The sequence below is a fragment of the Hyla sarda genome, chromosome 1 (assembly GCF_029499605.1).
Source record: "Hyla sarda isolate aHylSar1 chromosome 1, aHylSar1.hap1, whole genome shotgun sequence".
In the NCBI taxonomy this organism is placed as follows: domain Eukaryota; kingdom Metazoa; phylum Chordata; class Amphibia; order Anura; family Hylidae; genus Hyla; species Hyla sarda.
Genome location: NC_079189.1, coordinates 433,894,939 through 433,920,340, shown reverse-complemented (window position 1 = coordinate 433,920,340; position 25,402 = coordinate 433,894,939). Strand labels below are relative to the sequence as shown.

The 25,402-nt window shown below is 46.2% G+C and overlaps 2 protein-coding genes and 1 long non-coding RNA gene across 4 annotated transcripts in view; 1 reads left to right on the top strand and 2 right to left on the bottom strand.

The window, feature by feature from the left end:
- RSPH14 (radial spoke head 14 homolog) overlaps window positions 1-25,402 on the top strand; it is a 267,776-nt gene that overhangs the window by 54,668 nt on the left and 187,706 nt on the right. The window lies entirely within an intron of this gene.
- LOC130282531 (uncharacterized) lies at window positions 6,185-8,231 on the bottom strand. Its single transcript, XR_008846438.1, has 2 exons — window positions 7,484-8,231; window positions 6,185-7,383 (listed from the first exon to the last, which is right to left on the bottom strand). It is a non-coding gene; the product is annotated as an uncharacterized LOC130282531 (long non-coding RNA).
- GNAZ (G protein subunit alpha z) overlaps window positions 8,871-25,402 on the bottom strand; it is a 141,307-nt gene continuing 124,775 nt past the window's right edge. Inside the window, exon 3 of the mRNA XM_056530813.1 lies at window positions 8,871-11,083. Coding sequence (XP_056386788.1) covers window positions 10,739-11,083 — 345 coding nt within the window. The 3' untranslated portion in view covers window positions 8,871-10,738. The remainder of the gene's footprint in view (window positions 11,084-25,402) is intronic.

Sequence of the window (25,402 nt, the reverse complement as noted above, 5' to 3'; positions counted from 1 at the left end):
GGTAGGAGAGGTTCTTGTGGTCGGTGTAGATAATAACAGGAGAACTTGATCCCTCCAGCAGATGCCTCCATTCCTCAAGTGCTAATTTAATGGCTAGAAGCTCTCGATCCCCGATGGAGTAGTTCCTCTCCGCTGGAGAGAAGGTCCTAGAGAAAAAACCACAAGTGACAGCATGCCCGGAAGAATTTTTTTGTAGAAGAACAGCTCCAGCTCCCACTGAGGAGGCATCAACCTCCAATAGGAAGGGTTTGGAAGGGTCAGGTCTGGAGAGGACGGGAGCCGAAGAAAAGGCAGACTTGAGTCGTTTAAAGGCGTCTTCTGCTTGAGGAGGCCAGGACTTGGGATCAGCATTTTTTTTGGTTAAAGCCACGATAGGAGCCACAATGGTAGAAAAATGTGGAATAAATTGCCTGTAATAATTGGCGAACCCCAAAAAGCGTTGGATAGCACGGAGTCCGGAGGGGCGTGGCCAATCTAAGACGGCAGAGAGTTTGTCTGGATCCATCTGTAGTCCCTGGCCAGAGACCAAATATCCTAGAAAAGGAAGAGATTGGCATTCAAACAGACATTTCTCAATTTTGGCATAGAGTTGGTTGTCACGAAGTCTCTGAAGAACCATACGGACATGCTGGCGGTGTTCTTCTAGATTGGCAGAAAAAATTAGGATATCGTCCAGATATACAACAACACAGGAGTATAACAGATCACGAAAAATTTCATTGACAAAGTCTTGGAAGACGGCAGGGGCGTTGCACAGTCCAAAGGGCATGACCAGGTACTCAAAGTGTCCATCTCTGGTGTTAAATGCCGTTTTCCACTCGTCCCCCTCTCTGATGCGGATGAGGTTATAGGCGCCTCTTAAGTCCAATTTAGTGAAGATGTGGGCACCTTGGAGGCGATCAAAGAGTTCAGAGATGAGGGGTAAGGGGTAGCGGTTCTTAACCGTGATTTTATTAAGACCGCGGTAGTCAATGCAAGGACGTAGGGAGCCATCTTTTTTGGACACAAAGAAAAATCCGGCTCCGGCAGGAGAGGAGGATTTACGGATAAAGCCCTTTTTTAGATTCTCCTGGACGTATTCGGACATGGCAAGAGTCTCTGGGGCAGAGAGAGGATAAATTCTGCCCCGGGGTGGAGTAGTACCCGGGAGGAGGTCGATAGGGCAATCATAAGGCCTGTGAGGAGGTAGAGTCTCAGCTTGTTTTTTGCAGAAAACATCCGCGAAGTCCATATAGGCCTTAGGGAGACCGGTTACTGGAGGAACCACAGAGTTACGGCAAGGGTTACTGGGAACCGGTTTTAGACAGTTCTTGGAACAAGAGGACCCCCAACTCTTGATCTCCCCAGTGGACCAATCCAGGGTAGGGGAATGAAGTTGAAGCCAGGGAAGTCCAAGGAGAATTTCCGAGGTGCAATTGGGGAGGACCAAAAGTTCAATCCTCTCATGATGAGATCCGATGCTCATAAGAAGGGGCTCCGTGCGGAAACGTATGGTACAGTCCAATCTTTCATTATTTACACAATTGATGTAGAGGGGTCTGGCGAGACTGGTCACCGGGATGTTGAACCTGTTGACGAGAGAGGCCAAAATAAAATTTCCTGCAGATCCAGAGTCCAAGAAGGCCACTGTAGAGAAGGTGAAGGCAGAGGCAGACATCCGCACAGGCACAGTAAGACGTGGAGAAGCAGAGTAGACATCAAGGACTGTCTCAACTTTGTGCGGAGTCAGCGTACGTCTTTCCAGGCGGGGAGGACGGATAGGACAATCTCTCAGGAAGTGTTCGGTACTAGCACAGTACAGGCAGAGGTTCTCCATACGGCGTCGTGTCCTCTCTTGAGGTGTCAGGCGAGACCGGTCGACCTGCATAGCCTCCACGGCGGGAGGCACAGGAACAGATTGCAGGGGACCAGAGGAGAGAGGAGCCGAGGAGAAGAAACGCCTCGTGCGAACAGAGTCCATATCTTGGCGGAGTTCCTGACGCCTTTCGGAAAAACGCATGTCAATGCGAGTGGCTAGATGAATAAGTTCATGTAGATTAGCAGGAATTTCTCGTGCGGCCAGAACATCTTTAATGTTGCTGGATAGGCCTTTTTTGAAGGTCGCGCAGAGGGCCTCATTATTCCAGGACAATTCTGAAGCAAGAGTACGGAATTGTACGGCATACTCGCCAACGGAAGAATTACCCTGGACCAGGTTCAACAGGGCAGTCTCAGCAGAAGAGGCTCGGGCAGGTTCCTCAAAGACACTTCGGATTTCCGAGAAGAAGGAGTGTACAGAGGCAGTGACGGGGTCATTGCGGTCCCAGAGCGGTGTGGCCCATGACAGGGCTTTTCCGGACAGAAGGCTGACTACGAAAGCCACCTTAGACCTTTCAGTGGGAAACAGGTCCGACATCATCTCCAGATGCAGGGAACATTGGGAAAGAAAGCCACGGCAAAACTTAGAGTCCCCATCAAATTTATCCGGCAAGGATAAGCGTATCCCAGGAGCGGCCACTCGCTGCGGAGGAGGTGCAGGAGCTGGCGGAGGAGATGACTGCTGAAGCTGTGGTAGTAACTGTTGTAGCATAATGGTCAGTTGAGACAGCTGTTGGCCTTGTTGCGCTATCTGTTGTGACTGCTGGGCGACCACCGTGGTGAGGTCAGCGACAACTGGCAGAGGAACTTTAGCGGGATCCATGGCCGGATCTACTGTCACGATGCCGGCTGGCAGGTAGTGGATCCTCTGTGCCAGAGAGGGATTGGCGTGGACCGTGCTAGTGGACCGGTTCTAAGCCACTACTGGTTTTCACCAGAGCCCGCCGCAAAGCGGGATGGTCTTGCTGCGGCGGTAGTGACCAGGTCGTATCCACTAGCAACGGCTCACCTCTCTGGCTGCTGAAGATAGGCGCGGTACAAGGGAGTAGGCAAAAGCAAGGTCGGACGTAGCAGAAGGTCGGGGCAGGCAGCAAGGATCGTAGTCAGGGGCAACGGCAGAAGGTCTGGAAACACAGGCAAGGAACACACAAGGAACGCTTTCACTGGCACTAAGGCAACAAGATCCGGCAAGGGAGTGCAGGGGAAGTGAGGTGATATAGGGAAGTGCACAGGTGAACACACTAATTGGGACCACTGCGCCAATCAGCGGCGCAGTGGCCCTTTAAATCGCAGAGACCCGGCGCGCGCGCGCCCTAGGGAGCGGGGCCGCGCGCGCCGGGACAGAACAGACGGAGAGCGAGTCAGGTAGGGGAGCCGGGGTGCGCATCGCGAGCGGGCGCTACCCGCATCGCGAATCGCATCCCGGCTGGCAGCGGAATCGCAGCGCCCCGGGTCAGAGGACGTGACCGGAGCGCTGCCGCGGGGAGAGTGAAGCGAGCGCTCCGGGGAGGAGCGGGGACCCGGAGCGCTCGGCGTAACACTCACGAGGTTTAGGCAGCATGAAACTTTTTTTGTTAGCAATATAAACATTCCAACAATTAGCCTGCACAAGTCATCTTCTTGTGGAAAAGAACCATTACATTACAACAGAGTACCCTGCTAGCTGCAATCTATTGATTTACCTGGAAACAAAATCTTCTATTCCCTTACAGTGCCACCACAGGAAATATCACATTACACAGTCCCAATTGAAATTTTTTAGGGGGCTTATAGTTAGGTTTCCTGAAGTGGGGACCTTCCACTATTCACTCAGAATTTCAGAATAGAGTATTTAAACAATATATTGTAAAACATGCAATCCCTTTAACCGTTGGTTCATACAGGCGACAAGGCCCAAACAGTTCTCTTACTTGAGGCCCATTGTGTCAAACTTACCATCAACCTAAGAAACACATAAATGATATTGTTTTAAAAAAAAAGCATTTTTTTAAAAGAAGTCCTAGTGTCAGATCCTCACCGTTCAGACAGCAATGGCATATTTAGGGTAGGGTCACACGTTCCTTATTTTACTGCTGCATATTTTTCTACCTATTGAAGGCAATGGGTGCAAAATACGCAGCAAATATTGCTACCATTGACTTTAATGGGTAGGAAAATACGTAGCAGCAAATATGCAGCAAAATATGGCATGTGTAACCCTACTCTTAGGGTCTATTCACATGTACAGTATCTTGCACATATTTGATGCACAGGATTTGAAGCTGCATTCAGTCATTTAGTTTATATTAAATTCTGCAGCATAAAATCTGCAGCTTCAAATCCTGAGCATCAAATATGTGCAAGACACTGTGGATCCTGACTGTTTTTTGTCCGGTTTTGTGCCCAAATTGTGCGGCAGTATTTGCAACCAAAAAATCTGACCAACTCTTCATTTTACTCAGAAAACCCGAAAAGGGGTGTGGTCACCAGGGAAAGTAGGAGTGGTCACAAAAAGGGGATGTCCCCAACCGTTTTGAAAAATCCTAACAAATTTACTAACGTTCCCACATAAAAGCTGGTGGATTTGTGTTGTGTGCTCAGAGCAATTGTAAAAAAAGAAAAGTAAAAAAAACGTAGGCAAAAATCGCCAGTTTAGTAAATACCATGGAAAAAGAACCCATAAACCTACACTCCACTCTTAGTAAATGAGGCCCAAGGTACGTGTGAATACACCCTTAAAATGATCTGATGAATCATGAGAGAATGGCTGGATTTGATTTAATTTGCCAAAGATATGAGTAGCAGATTATAGGATTATCCTTAATGAGTAAAGGATTATCCTGTAATGAGTGGGCATGCAACATCCCTGTCACTATGTACAGTATATGAAGAAACGCTCCCTATGCTAGATATCACAGAATCCAGTGGTATTAGTTACTTGGACTAATGACTAAACTAATAGACTACTTCTTGTAGGTGCTGAAAGTAACATAACATGTAGGAAGTAGGTACATTTTAGGGAGTCAACAATTTGTAATGTGAGTAATGTAAGCAAAATCTGGCACAGTTTACATTGTGTGCTAAGGCCCTGTCTCTTTAAGGGCATGTTCACACAAAGGAATTTACTCAAGTAATTCCACTTGATTATTCCACTCAAATTCTGCCTTAAGTAAAAGCTCCATTGACTTTAAAAAGGGTTACTCCGCCCCTAGACATCTTGTCTGGCGTTCGTTTAGAGCATCGGGTGCAGTGCCAGAGGCTCGGGACGTCCAGCTGTGCCGGCTCATGATGTCACGGCCACGCCCCCTCAATGCAAGTCTATGGGAGGGGGTGTGGTGGCCGCCATTCCCCCTCCCATAGACTTGTCTTGAGAGGGCATGGCCATGTCATCACAAGCAGGCCATGACCGTGAGGCCGTGACCCGCATCACCAGTCACCCAGCACGGAGCGAAGTTCGCTCCGTGCACCAGATGTCTGGGGTGCTGCAGCCGAGTTTGCGGGGGTCCTCAGCAGCGAGACCCTTTGTATAGGGGATAAGATGTCTGGGGGGTAGTACCCCTTTAAAGATCTTTCCGCCTCTCTGTTCACACTGAGAAATATTTGCAAGCAGAATTCCAAAGTTGAGTTCTATTCAGCCAGAAGATTGAATATGTCCATTCTTCTGGCAGAATCCATGGTTAAAAGCCCATTGAAGTCAATGGGACTTTATTTTTCCTGACTAAATGAGTTTGAGTGGAATTTAGGCGGAATTGAAAAGCTAAATTTTTAAGGAAGAATTGAGAGCCAGCGCATTGGTGGTTGTAGTACTGATCCTCCTCCAGATTAATTCTTAAAAATTCTTCGTCAAATTTCTCTTCAAATTCTGCACCAATTCCACATCAGTTCCGCTCCATGGAGAAGATGACTGATTTAAAGGGGTACTCCACTGCACCAGCGTACTCCACTGCATCAGCTTTCGGAACATTTAGTTCCGAAAGCTGGGTGACGTCACGGCCATGCCCCTTCAATGCAAGTCTATGGGAGGGGGCATACGCCTCCTCCCATAGACTTGCATCGAGGGGGCGTGGTGTGGCATCACAAGGGGGCATGGCCGTGATGTCACAAGCCCGCACCCAGCCTTTGGATCTAAATGTTCTGGACGCTGTGGCAGTGGAGTACCCCTTTAAAGAATTTTCTAACCAAAATGATTCCTCCTCAGTTCTTCAGTGTGAACATACCCCAAAAAGAAATCGGCGCACATGGCGCAAACATGGCAGGATTTTTCTGAAAATGTGTGCTGTGTAACATTATCAAGAAACCAAGATGAAAACCAGATGAGCCATAAAGTCCAAGAAGAATGAAACACTAGTTTAACCATTCAGAATCTTTATTTCCCTTTCGTCGGTAGAGATTTCATTCTGTCATTAATTTTCAGGGGCAAAGAAGCCTGCAAGCCACTCTGAGCAATGCCGGGTAACTGGCACATACAGTGTGGTGCAGGCCTCATGGCCCCTGAGGATATAAGCCCTTGGCAGAGGAGTTATACACTGTTTGAAGGGGTGTTGTGTTTTTAGGAGGACACTGTGTGACTTCAGTTACACATGAAGCTGGAAGGAAAGGAATTTACATACTAACTGGATGTGCTTTACACGGTCTCAACTTATTTACACACAGACTTCACACAGACATCCAGAATCAGCAGCCCTTCTGCCAGAAAATAGAGAAACTTGGTATCCTTATGGTGGGATTATGGAATGTCACATCATGTTACACTTTCTCCAAAACCATGAAATAAGCAAAATGTGAAGTTATTGTTCATATTGCTCCACTGACGCTTCTTAAATAACGCATCGCTCCAGTTTAAGGGGGGAGGGGGAAAAAAGCCAGGCCTCGCCACAATGTCTATATTACCACAGAAAGTCTTTGTTTCTCAGTGTAAATACTCAGGAGCTGAAAGATTCTTTTCATTGTTTTGTAAAGTTTTTTTTTTGCAAAATAAATAGCCAGTGTTATATGTTCCAGTGTTTTTTCTTTTTGCTTTTTTTTGTATAACTTTTGTGTTTCATAACAAACAAAAATAGTCGAGCATTTCGTTAAAATGTCCTAAAAATGTCCCGCTTTTTTTTTTTTTTTTGTGTGTGTGTGAAAAGCAGCGCGGGAACATTGCAGAAAAAAAAAATCTGTAGAGTTGTATTCATGTGAACAAGCTGCTGCTGGAGCCTGTGCAGTGCCAGAGGACAGGCTCTTATAGTGCAGTTTGGGATTTGTAGCCTACAAAATATAGGACGTTAAAAAAAATGTCTTCATAGTGACCAAACTTTGTATTCTAGCTACTGTTGTTTAGATGCAACAGTGAGCAGCTGCAAAACAGGATTAACAAGATAGAGGTCCATTTAGCGCATTGAAGACAATAGCAGGTGAAGACAATAGAAGGTCCTCATGGTACGTGTATTACCGTATTTTTCGCCCTATAGGACGCTCCGGCATATAAGACACACCCAATTTTAAATGAGGAAAATCTAGAATACAATGTAAAGTATAGGTCACAGTGATCTTCAACCAGCGGACCTCCAGATGTTGCAAAACTATAACTCCCGGCATGCCCGGACAGCCAACGGCTGCCAGGAGTTGTAGTTTTGAAACATCTGGAGGTCCGCAGGTTGAAGACCACTGGTATAGGAGGTAATACTCACGTGTCCCCGCTGCTCCGGACCCGTCACCGCTGCCCTGGATGTCGCCCTCCATCGCTATCGCTGCGTCCCCGGGGTGTCCCCGTCGCTCTGGAACGTCTCTGCTGCCCGGCATCCTAGCTCTCCGTCGCCACCATCACGTCGCTCCGCACGCCGCTCCTATTGGATGACGGGGCAGCGTGCGCGACAACGTGATGACGACAAAGGAGAGCGCCGGCCATGCAGGAGGCAGGTAAGGTCCCTCCCGGTGCAGCCGGGTTAGTGTCACTTTCGCTTCAGACGCGGCGGTCAGCTTTGATCGCCGTGTCTGAAGGGTTAATACAGGGCATCACCGCGATCGGTGATGTCCTGTATTAACCGCGGGTCCCGGCCGTTGATGGCCGCAGGGACCGCCGCGATAGGTGTGTATTCGCCGTATAAGTTTGAAAAGGTTGAAAATACAATGCATTCGAAAAGTTTTTAGACCCTTCCACTTTTTTCATATTTGGCTGAGGCCTTGTGCTGAAGTAAAAAAATTAATGATAGAGATTTCACCATCAATCTTCAGTCAATACCCCATAATGAGAATGTGAAGACAGAATTTTGAAAATTGTAGCAAATATATTAAAAAAAATTTTTTTTCCCCATGGACAGAAGTATTCAGACCCTTTGCTATGATGCTTGAAATTAAAAGGGTACTCCACTGGCCAGTGTTCTGGCTGCATTCGGAACATTTAGTTCCGAACGCTGCCGGAACACTGGCCAGTGGAGTACCCCTTTAAGCTCTGGATGCCTCCTATTTCTCTTGACCGTCTATGAGATGTTTCGATGTTTCTACACCTTGATTGGAGTCACCTGGGGTAAAGTCAGGTGATTGGACATCATTTGGAAAGACACACCCCTGTCTATATAAGGTCTCACAGCTGACAATGTATATCAGAGCAAAAACAAAGTCATGAGGAGGAGAGCGCTGCCTTTAAAGCACAGAAACAGGATTGTGCAGAGGCACAGATCTGGAAACGGGTACAAAAATCATTCTGCTTCACTGAAAGTTTCCAGACTCACAGTGGCCTCCATAGTTCTTAAAGGTGTACTACCGTATTGACAACTTATCCCCTATCTAAATTAGGGATCGACTGATATCGTTTTTTTAGGGCCGATACCGATAATCGGTCGATCCCTAATCTAAATCACTGGGGACCCCCGCAATCTCGCACGCAGCACTCCACTCTCATCAGGCCCCGGAGCAAACATCGCTCCGGGTCTGAAGACTGCTGGTCACGGGGCCGGAGTATCGTGACATCACAGCTCTGCCCCATGTGACTTCATGTTCCGCCCCTCAATGTAAGTCTATGGCAGGGGGTGAGACAGCTGTCTCGCCCCCTGCCATAGACTTGCATTGAGGGGCGGAGCTGTGACGTCACGATCACCGGCTCCGTCATAAGACTCGGAGCGGATGTTCGCTCCGGGGACTGATGAGAGTGGGGTGCTGCGTGCGAGATCGCGGAGGTCCACAGCGGTAGGACCCCGCATGATCAGGCAACTTATTCCCTATCCTTTAGATAGGGGATAAGTTGTCCGCACGGTAGTACCCCTTGAAATGGAAGAGGTTTGGAGCTAAGCACCCTACCAAACACTACCAAAGAATGGCCTTGGTAAGAGAGATGACCAAGAACCCATTCTCTGAACTCCAAAGATTCTGTGTTTAGATGGGAGAAACTTCCTGTTCCATCCAACCTGACAGAGCTTGAGAAGATCTGCAGAGAAGAATGGCAGAAAATCCCTAAATCCAGGTGTGCAAACCTTTAAGCCAATACCTAAGTAGACTGGAGGCTGTAATTGCTGCTAAAGGTGCTTTAATTAAGTACTGTTAACACATCCAGAATTTCTGTGTGGAATTCCGCATTGGAAGTCTGCCGGAGATTCCGGAGCAGCAGAACCCCATTGTATTCAATAGGATTCTGCTGCGCTAGGCACACGGCGGAATTTCCATGCCAAATGTTTCTGCCAAGGAAATTCCAATTTCCGTGTCCGCAGAATGAACTTGTCCATTCTTTCTGCGGACTCCACACGGAATGCTTAGCCATCTATGAGATGCCGCATTCCCGTGTGGCCCACAGTCTCCAGAATGTGTAAACATAGTCTAAAGGGTCTGTTATTTCAATGCAATATTTAGTTTAGGAATTTTCTATTCCTTTTCAATAAAAAAGCAAAGATTTCTAATTTTCACATTCTCATTATGGGGTATTGAGTGCAAAATAATAGGGAAAATCTTTTTTTTAATTATAGCACAAGGATGCAACATAACAAAATGTGAATAAAGTGGAAGGGCCTTTTCAAATACATTGTACTACCAGCAGTTTCAGAAGTGGTTTAGATTCTTGCAGGCAGCATTTGTGGATCACTATTGGCTATATAAATGGCATGATGACAAATGTATTGTAAAAATAAAATAATAAAAAAAAGGCCTACAATGCTGCTCTCCTTTTGATGGTTGTATGAGTAGCTGGCCCAGGAGGATAGTTAAAGCCACAGAGAAGGATGTTCACAATTCTACATCCTTTTGGGAATGTAGTTCCATCTCAGTTTATAGTAAGGTTGCATAAATGAGACAAGCTATTGGCACCTTGATTTCTAAGATGTTCTGAAGCAGCTGCAGCCATATTTGGACCAGTGGGAAAACAACATCTTGTATTGCAGCTAAAAAGTTGCAAATGTACAACAATTTTTAAATATATATTAAAATATATAACCCTGTGTAGCTTTGGCACATATAGTAGGTGCCAGGCATAGCTGGAATAATTCATGATTGTTTGTTCGGTGCTGGCAATAAAGCATCCTGACAGAACTAGTGACTAGTGTGACAACTGCTTACCTGACAGACCTTAGATACCTTTCGGTAGTCATAAACCCTATCTCAGAAGGAGCTCTTTACAGGTTTACCACATCAGGCACCAGTCAAACACAAGTAGATCCACACACAACATACACACACACCACACATACTTGATACAGGGAGCAAATAAAACACTTGGGTTTTTTCTGGTGTCAGACCAGGAAAATAATGTCACCCTTTCAATCTGAAGTTATCAAGTTTGTGTGGGTGAGGGATTCACTCTGGACTTTCAGTGCTGTACGTGGGGAACTTCTGTGTCTAGCCTCACCCCTTGCTTTGTGTTTACTGTAACCCCCTGGCATGTGAGCTCAGGGACAAGGACGTGCCCTATTTCCTGTGCAGGCTCCAGGGTAAACACTTAGCACAGTCCAATGTATTTGAGATTGTTCTGGATAATAACATCTGTCACTGCGTCAAACACAAACTGAATGTTGCTGGTGTCCGTAGCGCAGGTGAAGTGTGAATAAATCTCCTTGGTTTCCTTGTTGCGATTCAAGTCCTCAAACTGACGCTGGATGTAGACTGCCGCTTCCTCATACGTATTCTGTCCCTTGTAGTCGGGAAAGCAGACGGTGAGTGGGATGCGTCGGATCTTCTCGGCTAAGAGGTCCTTCTTGTTGAGGAAGAGGATTAGAGAAGTGTTGATAAACCAATTGTTGTTGCAGATGGAGTCAAACAGGCGAAGACTTTCAGCCATGCGGCTCTGTATAGAAAGAAAAGAGGGTTAGCTGTAGATCATACACCTATAATGTAGGTAGTAACAAACCTTCCACATATAAAAGGAATATTTATCAAAACCTGTGCAGAGGGAAAGTTTCCCAGTTTCCCATGGCAACCAATCAGATTTCTTCTTTCATTTTTAACAAGGCCTCTGCAAAATGAAAGAAGCGACCTGATTGGTTGCTCTGGGCAACTCTTCCTCTGCACAGGTACTGATAAATCTCCCCCATAGTTCTAGAGGAGCATATCTTATTACATTTATATATCACAAGGTAAAATTAGACAACCCCTGTATGGTCTAATATTTGCTATGACAGTCCTGATTCATTCAGAAGACAATGATACCCAAGTGGATACCACATGAGAATATTGTCAAATTTGTAAACTAAAATTACAGAATATTTACAAGTATATGATGTAGGCAAGTACATCTATAACACAACTTCAATCCTAATAGACATGTTATAAAACAGATAGGTATAGATACATTTAAATGGAAGTGTAAATAATGGATGCTGCCTATATGGAAGGCACACACACTACTCCCATTCACCCCATAAAAATAAATATAGCCGTGCATATAACAACACCTCTTAAAATATAGTGTAGGGAAGCCTGAACCAATCGCAACATAACACTCCCTGACTTGGCCCCAAACTACTAAAACTTAGAATGAGGTTAGCTGCTCCCCCCTGTCATGACAGGCAGCCATTCTACCACTCGACTTCCTTTCAACCTATATGCCCAGCAGGGCCCAGGCCCTTCACATGTGATATCACCCTGTTGTGTAGCTAGTGTGTAACTCGCTATGGGCCACCACCAAACTGCTTTTAGCGGGTTATTAATGTTCCTGCTTATACCTGGCCTATCCAAAATATATATATATATATATATATATATATATATTGTCACGATGCCGGCTGGCAGGTAGTGGATCCTCTGTGCCAGAGAGGGATTGGCGTGGACCGTGCTAGTGGATCGGTTCTAAGTCACTACTGGTTTTCACCAGAGCCCGCCGCAAAGCGGGATGGTCTTGCTGCGGCGGTAGTGACCAGGTCGTATCCACTAGCAACGGCTTAACCTCTCTGGCTGCTGAAGATAGGCGCGGTACAAGGGAGTAGACAGAAGCAAGGTCGGACGTAGCAGAAGGTCGGGGCAGGCAGCAAGGATCGTAGTCAGGGGCAACGGCAGGAGGTCTGGAACACAGGCTAGGAACATACAAGGAAACGCTTTCACTGGCACGATGGCAACAAGATCCGGCAAGGGAGTGCAGGGGAAGTGAGGTGATATAGGGAAGTGCACAGGTGAAAACACTAATTGGAACCACTGCGCCAATCAGCGGCGCAGTGGCCCTTTAAATCGCAAAGACCCGGCGCGCGCGCGCCCTAGGGAGCGGGGCCGCGCACGCCGGGACAGGACCGACGGAGAGCGAGTCAGGTACGGGAGCCGGGGTGCGCATCGCGAGCGGGCGCTACCCGCATCGCGAATCGCATCCCGGCTGGAGGTGGTATCGCAGCGCCCCGGGTCAGTGGATCTGACCGGAGCGCTGCAGTGAGGAGAGTGTAGCGAGCGCTCCGGGGAGGAGCGGGGACCCGGAGCGCTCGGCGTAACAGTACCCCCCCCCTTGGGTCTCCCCCTCTTCTTAGAGCCTGAGAACCTGAGGAGCAGACTTTTGTCTAGGATATTGTCCTCAGGTTCCCAGGATCTCTCTTCTGGACCACAACCCTCCCAATCAACTAAAAAAAAGGTTTTGCCTCTGACCTTTTTAGATGCCAGAATCTCTTTGACGGAGAAGATGTCTGAGGAGCCGGAAACAGGAGTGGGGGAAACAGATTTGGGAGAGAAACGGTTGATGATAAGTGGTTTAAGAAGAGAAACGTGAAAGGCATTAGGAATACGAAGAGAAGGAGGAAGAAGAAGTTTGTAAGAGACAGGATTAATCTGGCACAAAATTTTGAAAGGACCAAGATAGCGTGGTCCCAACTTGTAGCTAGGGACACGGAAGCGGACATATTTAGCGGAGAGCCATACCTTGTCTCCAGGGGAAAAAATGGGAGGAGCTCTTCTTTTCTTATCCGCGAACTTCTTCATGCGTGATGAAGCCTGTAAGAGAGAATTTTGGGTCTCTCTCCATATGATGGAAAGATCACGAGAAATTTCATCCACAGCGGGCAGACCAGAGGGCAAGGGGGTAGGGAGGGGGGGAAGAGGGTGACGGCCGTACACCACGAAAAATGGGGATTTGGAGGAAGATTCAGAGACTCTGAAGTTATACGAGAATTCGGCCCATGGTAGAAGATCTGCCCAGTCATCCTGGCGGGAGGAAACAAAATGTCGTAAATAATCACCCAAGACCTGGTTAATTCTTTCTACTTGTCCATTGGATTGAGGATGATATGCAGAAGAAAAATTTAATTTAATCTTGAGTTGTTTACAGAGAGCCCTCCAGAATTTAGACACGAATTGGACGCCTCTATCCGAGACGATCTGCGTAGGCAACCCGTGAAGACGAAAAATGTGTACAAAAAATTGTTTAGCCAACTGAGGCGCTGAAGGAAGACCAGGAAGAGGGATGAAATGTGCCATTTTGGAGAATCGATCAACGACCACCCAAATAACAGTGTTGCCACGGGAAGGGGGTAAGTCAGTAATAAAATCCATACCAATCAGAGACCAAGGCTGTTCGGGGACAGGCAGAGGATGAAGAAAACCAGCGGGCTTCTGGCGAGGAGTCTTATCCCGGGCACAGATAGTGCAGGCTCGCACAAAGTCCACAACATCCGTCTCCAGAGTCGGCCACCAATAGAAGCGAGAGATGAGTTGCACAGATTTCTTGATGCCCGCATGTCCTGCGAGATGGGAGGAGTGACCCCATTTGAGGATTCCGAGGCGTTGGCGTGGAGAAACTAAGGTCTTTCCTGGAGGAGTTTGCCTGATGGAGGCTGGAGAAGTGGAAATCAGGCAGTCAGGAGGAATGATGTGTTGCGGAGAGAGTTCAACTTCAGAAGCATCCGAGGAACGAGAGAGAGCATCGGCCCTAATGTTCTTATCGGCAGGCCGAAAGTGGATTTCAAAATTAAATCGGGCAAAGAACAGAGACCACCTGGCCTGGCGAGGATTCAGCCGTTGGGCAGACTGGAGGTAGGAGAGGTTCTTGTGATCGGTGTAAATAATAACTGGAAATCTTGATCCCTCCAGCAGATGCCTCCATTCCTCAAGTGCTAATTTAATGGCTAGAAGCTCTCGATCCCCGATGGAGTAGTTCCTCTCCGCCGGAGAGAAGGTCCTAGAAAAAAAACCACAAGTAACAGCATGCCCGGAAGAATTTTTTTGTAGAAGGACAGCTCCAGCTCCCACTGAGGAGGCATCAACCTCCAATAGGAAGGGTTTAGATGGGTCAGGTCTGGAGAGCACAGGAGCCGAAGAAAAGGCAGACTTGAGCCGTTTAAAGGCGTCTTCCGCTTGAGGAGGCCAAGACTTGGGATCGGCATTTTTTTTGGTTAAAGCCACGATAGGAGCCACAACGGTAGAAAAATGTGGAATAAATTGCCTGTAATAATTGGCGAACCCCAAAAAACGTTGGATAGCACGGAGTCCGGAGGGGCGTGGCCAATCTAAAACGGCAGAGAGTTTGTCTGGATCCATTTGTAGTCCCTGGCCAGAGACCAAGTATCCTAGGAAAGGAAGAGATTGGCATTCAAACAGACATTTCTCTATTTTGGCATAGAGTTGATTATCACGAAGTCTCTGAAGAACCATACGGACATGCTGGCGGTGTTCTTCTAGATTGGCAGAAAAAATCAGGATATCGTCCAGATATACAACAACACAGGAGTATAAGAGATCACGAAAAATTTCATTAACAAAGTCTTGGAAGACGGCAGGGGCGTTGCACAGGCCAAAGGGCATGACCAGATACTCAAAGTGTCCATCTCTAGTGTTAAATGCCGTTTTCCATTCATCCCCCTCTCTGATGCGGATGAGATTATAAGCACCTCTTAAGTCCAGTTTGGTAAAGATGTGGGCACCTTGGAGGCGATCAAAGAGTTCAGAGATGAGGGGTAGGGGGTAGCGGTTCTTAACCGTGATTTTATTAAGACCGCGGTAGTCAATGCAAGGACGTAGAGAGCCATCTTTTTTGGACACAAAGAAAAATCCGGCTCCGGCAGGAGAGGAGGATTTACGGATAAAGCCCTTTTTTAAATTTTCCTGGACGTATTCAGACATGGCAAGAGTCTCTGGGGCGGACAGAGGATAAATTCTGCCCCGGGGTGGAGTAGTGCCCGGGAGGAGGTCGATAGGACAATCATAAGGCCTGTGAGGAGGTAGAGTCTCAGCTTGTTTTTTGCAAAAAACATCCGCAAAGTCCATATAGGCCTTAGGGAGGCCGGTTACAAGAGGAACCACAGAGTCACGGCAAGGGTTACTGGGAACCGGTCTTAGGCAGTCCTTGGAACAAGAGGGCCCCCAACTCTTGATCTCCCCAGTGGACCAATCCAGGGTTGGGGAATGAAGTTGAAGCCAGGGAAGTCCAAGGAGAATTTCGGAAGTGCAATTGGGGAGGACCAAAAGTTCAATCCTCTCGTGATGAGATCCGATGCACATTAGAAGGGGCTCCGTGCGGAAACGTATGGAACAGTCCAATCTTTCATTGTTTACACAATTGATGTAGAGGGGTCTGGCGAGACTGGTCACCGGGATGTTGAACCTGTTGACGAGGGAGGCCAAAATAAAATTTCCTGCAGATCCGGAGTCCAGGAAGGCCATAGTAGAGAAGGAGAAGGCAGAGGCAGATATCCGCACAGGCACAGTAAGACGTGGAGAAGCAGAGTAGACATCAAGGACTGTCTCACCTTTGTGCGGAGTCAGCGTACGTCTTTCCAGGCGGGGAGGACGAATAGGACAATCCTTCAGGAAGTGTTCGGTACTGGCACAGTACAGGCAGAGATTCTCCATGCGGCGTCGTGTCCTCTCTTGAGGTGTCAGGCGAGACCGGTCGACCTGCATAGCCTCCACGGCGGGAGGCACAGGAACAGATTGCAGGGGACCAGAGGAGAGAGGAGCCGGGGAGAAGAAACGCCTCGTGCGAACAGAGTCCATATCCTGGCGGAGCTCCTGACGCCTTTCGGAAAAACGCATGTCAATGCGAGTGGCTAGGTGAATGAGTTCATGTAGGTTAGCAGGGATTTCTCGTGCGGCCAGAACATCTTTAATGTTGCTGGATAGGCCTTTTTTAAAGGTCGCGCAGAGGGCCTCATTATTCCAGGATAATTCTGAAGCAAGAGTACGGAATTGTACGGCATACTCGCCAACGGAAGAATTACCCTGGACCAGGTTCAACAGGGCAGTCTCAGCAGAAGAGGCTCGGGCAGGTTCCTCAAAGACACTTCGAATTTCCGAGAAGAAGGAGTGTACAGAGGCAGTGACGGAGTCATTGCGGTCCCAGAGCGGTGTGGCCCAAGACAGGGCTTTTCCAGACAGAAGGCTGACTACGAAAGCCACCTTAGACCTTTCCGTGGGAAACTGGTCCGACATCATCTCCAAGTGCAGGGAACATTGGGAAAGAAAGCCACGGCAAAACTTAGAGTCCCCATCAAATTTATCCGGCAAGGATAGTCTTAGACCAGAAGCGGCCACTCGCTGCGGAGGAGGTGCAGGAGCTGGCGGAGGAGATGATTGCTGAAGCTGTGGTAGTAGCTGCTGTAGCATCACGGTCAGTTGAGACAGCTGTTGGCCTTGTTGCGCTATCTGTTGTGACTGCTGGGCGACCACCGTGGTGAGGTCAGCGACAACTGGCAGAGGAACTTCAGCGGGATCCATGGCCGGATCTACTGTCACGATGCCGGCTGGCAGGTAGTGGATCCTCTGTGCCAGAGAGGGATTGGCGTGGACCGTGCTAGTGGATCGGTTCTAAGTCACTACTGGTTTTCACCAGAGCCCGCCGCAAAGCGGGATGGTCTTGCTGCGGCGGTAGTGACCAGGTCGTATCCACTAGCAACGGCTCAACCTCTCTGGCTGCTGAAGATAGGCGCGGTACAAGGGAGTAGACAGAAGCAAGGTCGGACGTAGCAGAAGGTCGGGGCAGGCAGCAAGGATCGTAGTCAGGGGCAACGGCAGGAGGTCTGGAACACAGGCTAGGAACATACAAGGAAACGCTTTCACTGGCACGATGGCAACAAGATCCGGCAAGGGAGTGCAGGGGAAGTGAGGTGATATAGGGAAGTGCACAGGTGAAAACACTAATTGGAACCACTGCGCCAATCAGCGGCGCAGTGGCCCTTTAAATCGCAAAGACCCGGCGCGCGCGCGCCCTAGGGAGCGGGGCCGCGCGCGCCGGGACAGGACCGACGGAGAGCGAGTCAGGTACGGGAGCCGGGGTGCGCATCGCGAGCGGGCGCTACCCGCATCGCGAATCGCATCCCGGCTGGAGGTGGTATCGCAGCGCCCCGGGTCAGTGGATCTGACCGGAGCGCTGCAGTGAGGAGAGTGTAGCGAGCGCTCCGGGGAGGAGCGGGGACCCGGAGCGCTCGGCGTAACATATATATATATATATAATCTATATTTATATCATACAACTCTTCTCACAATTATGCCAATGTCACACCTTTCCCCAGGTCAAACAGTAGCTCACCTTTTTACTCCCCAAACTCTAGTGCTGTTGGTCATTTTATCCCTATCCTTACCCTTCATCACACCCTACATCTTCCATGATAAGGATTTCTGTCCCCTTTATGGCTCCATGGGTTTCATCATCATGCCTTGTTGCTAATAAAGACAAGTCCACTGTTACATCTTCTACATACACAACCCTCTCCCCCAGTAGTCACAAGATGCTCTCCATGAGTAACCAGAATATCACATGGGTGAATTTGTGTGCAACAATTTCACACAATAAAACCCTAAATTATAACAATATAGCTATACAACGTAGCCTTGATTGGATGTGAGGCACAATTCGTAACAATGTATAAATACAAGATTACCTTGGTTGTGTGTTTTCTCAACTCTAAATGCTACAGAGAGCAGTTTAGCACAAAATAGGATGTAAAAAAGTAATTAAAGTGCATTTGGCCACAGTTTCTTCTGGGTGTCAGAGTGATGCAGAATCACCAACTATGATGTTAATGAAGTTGTATCAACAATGCCCAGTGTACAAATTGTACAATTTACATTTCCCTTGAATAGGAAAGCGGACACTATTTTTTAGTTATGCAGTACAGTATATGATTTTAATATATTACTGCATAACTAGGTAGAAGTCTGAATTAACAACTCCCATGGATACTGTATTGGTGACCATACTGGTTGTCACCTGTGTTTATAAAACTGATATAAATACAGCTTCAACACCACGTATAAGAGGTCAAGTGTAATAAATGTTATATCCCAATATTTGGACATCAACCTAATTCCTAGAAAAGGGAACTCTAGTCTGCCATGCCTTCCCCTGGCTGTATTCAATGAAAATTGTTATATGGAATAGTAACTGAGCATGCGCTCTGCTCTGGGTGATATAGAATCAGCTGGGCTCTTGCTTGAGGTATGTAACAAATACATTATTTCTAGACCTGTATACCTACTATAATTGTCCCTTTGGATCTATCATTCAGACTAACTTGCATTTTACATTGCAGGGACCTAGGTAAAAATCTGATTTTGTAAGCTCTTATTCGTCCTTGTCACCAGTGGCCAGGTGGTTCCCGGTTAGATAATTGCCAGGCCAATAGCAACGAGACACTAGAGTCTGCCGCAGGTGACGGAGCCCACTGCGTACACTCAGTCTCATTCAAGTAATGTCAAGGATCCCCTCTGGTAATATTGTAGCCACCACAATTATAATGAATCTAACAGACTTGGTATGAAGGATTAGCACACATATGGCTCCAGTATGCCTCACTAACCTAGAAATTATATTCTGATAATTTTACAATAAACTGTGTTTTACGTTTGAGATCTCTAAGGAAGCATGACAAATACATTTCTGATATACAGTTTATCATTTTAGTAGATTGATGTCATTTATTTAATAGTTTAATTTAATGTATTCATATGGGCCTTGTCTTGTTGATGAATGCGGCGCAGGCTTTAAACAGCTCCGGGTTAAACCGATCGTACATGCAACTCTGAGTCTGAGGCTTTATCTACTTTACCCAACACAGTAATATTGATACAAAAAAGTAGCACAATAAAACAGTGGCACAAAGTCTTTATAAATCTTCTCCATAGTGTACTGAGATTCTGCTTTTAACTAACAGGAAATATCTAGCCTTTGTATTTTAGCAATGAAAGCATGTCTCTAAAAATCCACAAAAACCTAACCTTCAAGGGAGTATATCTATCTAATAAAGTTATGGCATATATCAAAGCAAATATATCTCAGCTTACTTGAATTAAGATACTGCAGTTCCCCAGCACAAAAGATGGTCCGTACTACTGTACAGTGAAGAGGGTGCAGCCCCTTCATTCTCAGGATCAATGAGGGTCTCAGGGATAGGTCCATCACCCATCATAAAGTAATAGTGATGTGCTATCAGCGTACGACATGGAATTAGCCTTTTAATGCTGTGCATGAATCTAGCCTTTATAGGGAACCAGTCACATTGAAAATGCAGTCTAATCGGCAGGCATTGTATAGCAGAAGGAGCTGAGCAGAATGATACATAGGAAACATCACTGGATAACTAGTCATTTATTCATGTAAATTTCTGCTTATTCTGGGCTAAGTAGTCAAGTGGGCGGTCCTACTCTGGCAGCATCTGTGTATTAGTGTGCATATAGACATTGGTTACGGAGTAGGACCGCCCACATGACTACTTAGCCTGGAATAAACTGAGATATACATGATTGAATGACAAGTTATCCTTGACCTTTTCCTATAAAACTATATATCTGTTGAGCTTCTCCTGCTCCATACCATGATGTCCGCATACTGGACTGCATCTTTAATGTGACAGGTTCCCTTTAATATAGTAGCCATTCACATACGATAGCTGTCAGCTATTTTCTGATGGTTCATACATATGAACCCGAGCTTGGTCATGTGTTCTGAATAGCGACGGGGACTAAATACGACTTTTCAGACAACCAGTATCTGTACTGAAAGAAATGTTCTGGGGCATTTAGTTTGTGTATTTTCTGTTAATGGTTCTTTTAAGTACAGTAATATGGTTTTTCAATAGACACTGTTGTAAACAAAAATGCTGTTTGTATTTACCCTTTCAAACTACAGAAAAAAGAAGCATTACTAATATTCTTTATATGGCTGCACGCCATCGGTAACAGATGACTGATCACTCCCATAGAAATGCCATGTTATTTATTTTTGTTTGTCATTTCTATTCCATTTGTGTAGGAGAGAGCGTGGATGGTGCTCGGCTATGTGCAACAGAACTCATAATCGGCTGTAGGAATTAGGCGCAAAAATTCAATTGTATATAATGACATTATCCTTAATGAAAAATATTAACCATTTCATTGCCAAATAATCTTGTTGTTCTTCATTCGGTGATTCAGACAACAAGAGGATTAATCAGCCTCTCTGTTATTTCATGTCATATGTCTTGATTTGTTGGCACATTTTATAGCTCTGCAACCAACCTTCAATGGGGTGCGTACAGAGCAACAGGGGAGAGATGCTCGCTGAAAGAGCCATGTTGGTAGTAACAAGGGGATAGCAACAGAGCCCCATGAGAGGAACATGTGTCTTTAGTGTTCCCAGCTGAATACCTCGCATGGGTCACAATGTAAAAATTTTAATTAGCCCATACACCAAAATTAATTAACAGGAGGCAAGTGAGCTGTGGAGGCCTGGGGAAAGAATGAAGGGAGGGAGGGGAAAGCAGCAATATGCAGCCGCGGAATAAGTGACGTTGTTCCAGTTGCTCTTCCAGTGTTGTGCTTTTGGCAGGAGTTCACATAGAGTAATTGGATTTATTGTGGACACGCTCTCTAGGTTGGTTGATGTGAAGTGCTGCTGCAGTCCTCCTGCAGTATTGTCATGAAACCACATGTTAATTAAGCACATAAAACTGAAAAAGATATATATAAAAAAATAGACCAGGTATAAGCTTTTGAACTGCATGTAGGTGCATACTTTCCGTGTGCATAGAGCATTCCTCCATAAATAAAAAACAAGAACAAAATAAAACACGGGCAGTGTACAATTATTTTGGCTGTTTCATGGGTTCTGCTTACATCTGCATCATGGTTTTCATTGTTAATGGAAACCACAGTTCAGCAGCAGCACCCAGCAGACCCCATTAAGTGCTATTTTTCCTACCAGAGCCTCTCACATTGATGTGAACGTAGCCTTAAAGGAGTTATCTCATCTTATCTCTGCTCAACTGCTGTTGCCTGCTCACATTGAGTGGATTGCTGGTGGACGGGGCTAGAGTTGTGACATCTCCACTTCTGCTAAAACAGAGCTGGTGGATATAAACCATGACTACTAGCTGTCAATAAGAGGAGAGATAAGAAGAGATATCTACAGAATCAGGCAATTTTCCTATATGAAACCAATTGCAAACATGTCCATGCTCTAAACATAGAGACATGATTAAGAAGATTGGAATACCCCTTTATGTATCATTCTGTGAACCATATTAGGGATTTATATTTAAGGGATTTTCAAGACTTCGTGATTGATGGCATGTCCTCAGGCTTGGTTTACACCACAACATTTTCGGCCATAATTCCATCTGAAGATCCTGAGGGCAGCGCTAGAACTGTGCAGACTGCATTGACATTTCCATAGAGAGCAATGCCTTTCTAAGCAGTTACGCCAAAAAAAAAAGTTAATTCTTTAGGTGAATTCCCCAAGAAATACATTGCTGTTTATGGGGGCAGCAATGCAATATGCACGGTACTAGCACTGCCCTCGGGATCTCTGGATGGAATTCCGACTGGAGATTCTGTGGTATGTCTACACCTGGCTCCCCCAATGATCATGTTTTTGGTAGAGTCATAGCACTCAAATATACACAGAGGGCTGAGCTGCAGTAATCCCGCACAGCAACTACACATTGTTCAAAGTTGGGGCTTCCACCTCTGTTCACTGTGTACATCTGGGTTCCACAGCTTCGTAGAACAGCTGATCAGTGGGGGTGACAGGCATCGACAGATACTGTTGGTCATCCTGAGGTTAGCCCATGACTCCCAGAAAATCCATTTTAATAAAATAGTTAGACTGAATCTTTTCTAACAAAACTATATAGCAATCTCCTCATCTTCTCCGGCTTTATAACATGCAAGCTACATACAGGAGACCTTGGTCAATGTGACAGATTCCCTTTGCATGTGGTTTCATGATCTCTATGATATAGTTTAGCAAGGTGCCAAATCAACATAAAAATATTGCATGTATTGATGGGTTGCTAAAAAATAAAAAATAAATGTTTTTCTTGACTTTTTGTAGCTCTACATACAAGATTGGTTTTCACTATTCTGTGTATTACTTTGGACTGTATCTTGTAGCACTTCAAAAAGTTGTAGTATAGCCCTGGTGTTATGAAGTAAGTACTGTGACCATCCCTTGGATTATATTACAAGATCCTATAAAAAGTGGACTGCTTGTTGTGACTCATATTGCCTTGGATCACAATAGAATGAACATATTTCTTTACATAGTAAACAAACCAAAGATGAGGTAACCAATGTGAGTGAAAAGCCTATCATTTTAATAGGAACCGGTGAAATCAGCGGAACACTTCCTGGCCAATATTCATGATGTGAATTATCATTGAGCCCTTAAAGGTCACTGCATCGAGTGTTTTAACACATCTGTATTTTATCAAGCAAGCACAGAATGAGAGCTTTACTTTAGCTTTGCTGCTTTCCTGATCATATTTGTTTGTTCCAATGTAAGCAATAAGGTCTTACATTTTCTCAGTGCATAGTACTGTACAGTATTGCTTTAGCCCGGATGTTCATTTATACTATACTGATCCTTTGTTCTGCTTTTCCGACCAGTATACACCATCCAAAAATTGCAAATGAGAAATAGAAGGATTTAAATCACTGGGCCATGCATCGATCAGCCTAATACGTGCCAAATCCCGGATGTGACAGAACCTGTTTAAACAGCGTAGGCAAGGTTGGCGATGTGCCATCCAGCTAAGGAAGTAAGCTAATGGGGATTTTTCAATATTGGCCTTTATGAAATGTCACTGATATTTCATAAGAGCTACAATACTGAGAATTCAGTACCAGTGCCCTTTCGCAATGTTGAGAATGAGAAGGTCTAGGACCCCATCTATAGTAGAGATGTGGTTCTGCATGTGTGGTCATCCATCACCTATGTAGTCTAGAACAGTCAGGGGCCTCCTCCACACACTGTATATAGTCTTGCATTATAGAGATTGTGCATTCAATTGTGTTATTTACTAGTGGTCAGTAGTTCTTTATCACACAGTGTATCTGTCACATTCCCTTACCTATCCAGCCATATAATCTGTTGTTAAAGCCTAACTCCACTTGCAATACCAACTGTGAATCATTTTCATATTTGTACATCTAAAACACAAAAGACCTAGTGTTAGTGTAGCTTCCAACGAAGATATCTTCTGCCTTTGGTGTGACACCTTATATAGAATGTGCCAATAGGACAGGTCTATATAAGCAAGGAAAACAGTGTGATACTCTGATAGAGTAATACTAAAGGTTACAACTACACCCACCAAACTGTCAAAATACAGCTCTGAAAAGTATTGATATGACTGAGACCCCCTTTTTTTTAGGTGTCAGGAAGTGTTTGTCACATTATTATTTTTGGAGCCAATAACTTCAGATGGTACACAAGTAGTTCCACAGAACAGGAAGTACATTTGGTTCACTTGTTTGGTACATTGGGGTTCTTTCTAAAGGAGGCTGATCGTCATGGGTAAAGCTACACAATCAGCTGTTATTGCTCAACCAGACATTTCACCTTCAAATTAATGGCTACCCATGTAAGAACAATTTAATATTTTGGCCTATATAATCTCTCTCTCTATAGCATCTGATAGGACATAAGGATAGGAGATGTCTTCACTAGATGTGTCACCCTGGTAGCACCGACCATTAGCTTTTCTTTAAAGAGTAACTGTCACCAATTAAAACTTTTAATATAGTGTTCCTTGTGTAATTAGCAGACACTTTCCCATTCACTTGCTTTTACAATTATCAACATAAATATGTTTAAAATGTAATAGAAAACATGGCCACTAGTTGGCTCTGTTCTGTTCCCTGCCACAATTAATACAGTGAGGTTGGTCTCCTCCAGGCCTTGCAGGAGACCAAACTCAGGAAGTGCTCCTCTACACGAAGCTTGATTGACAGCTGCACAGAGCCTCACTGAAAGCTGCACAGATTCTCACAGAAAGCTGTATAGAGCCTCAGTGAAAGATACACTGAGCCTGAGGTCTTCTATTCATCACAGCACTGCAACAATGTGAGGGCAGAAGTGATACCCCAGCAGGCTTCAGTGATGTCATGCCTGCTGGGAAATACCGTATTTTTCGCCGTATAAGACGCACTTTTTCTTCCCCAAAACTGGGGAAGAATACGTCTTATATGGCGAATACACCCCTATCGCGGCGGTCCCTGCGGCCATCAACGGCCGGGACCCGCGGCTAATACAGGACATCACCGATCGCGGTGATGCCCTGTATTAACCCTTCAGACGCGGCGATCAAAGCTGACCGCCGCGTCTGAAGGGAAAGTGACACTAACCCGGCTGTTCAGTTGGGCTGTTCGGGACCGCCGCGATCTCACAGCGGCGGTCCCGAACAGCCCGACTGAATAGCCGGGTTAGTGCTTACAGGACACCGAGGGGGGGACCTTACCTGCCTCCTCGGTGTCTTCTCCGTTCAGGGATCCCCTGTATGGCCGGCGCTCTCCTTCCTCGTCATCACGTTGTGCGTCGGCGTGCGTAACAACGTGATGGCGGCGACGGAGAGCGAAGATGCCCGGCCGGCAGCAGAGACGTTCTGGAGCGACGGGGACACGGCGACAGCGATGGAGCGACATCCAGGGCAGCGGTGACGGGTCCGGAGCGGCGGAGACACGTGAGTATTACCTCCTATGCAGTGGTCTTCAATCTGCGGACCCCCCGATGTTGCAAAACTACAACTTCCAGCAAGCCCGGACAGCCAACGGCTGTCCGGGCATGCTGGGAGTTGTAGTTTTGCAACATCTGGAGGTCCGCAGGTTGAAGACCACTATTGGGTTCAAAATCTTAATTTTTTTAGATTTTGCCCCTAAAAATTAGGTGCGTCTTATACGCCGGTGCGTCCTATAGGGCGAAAAATACTGCACTAGATGAGCA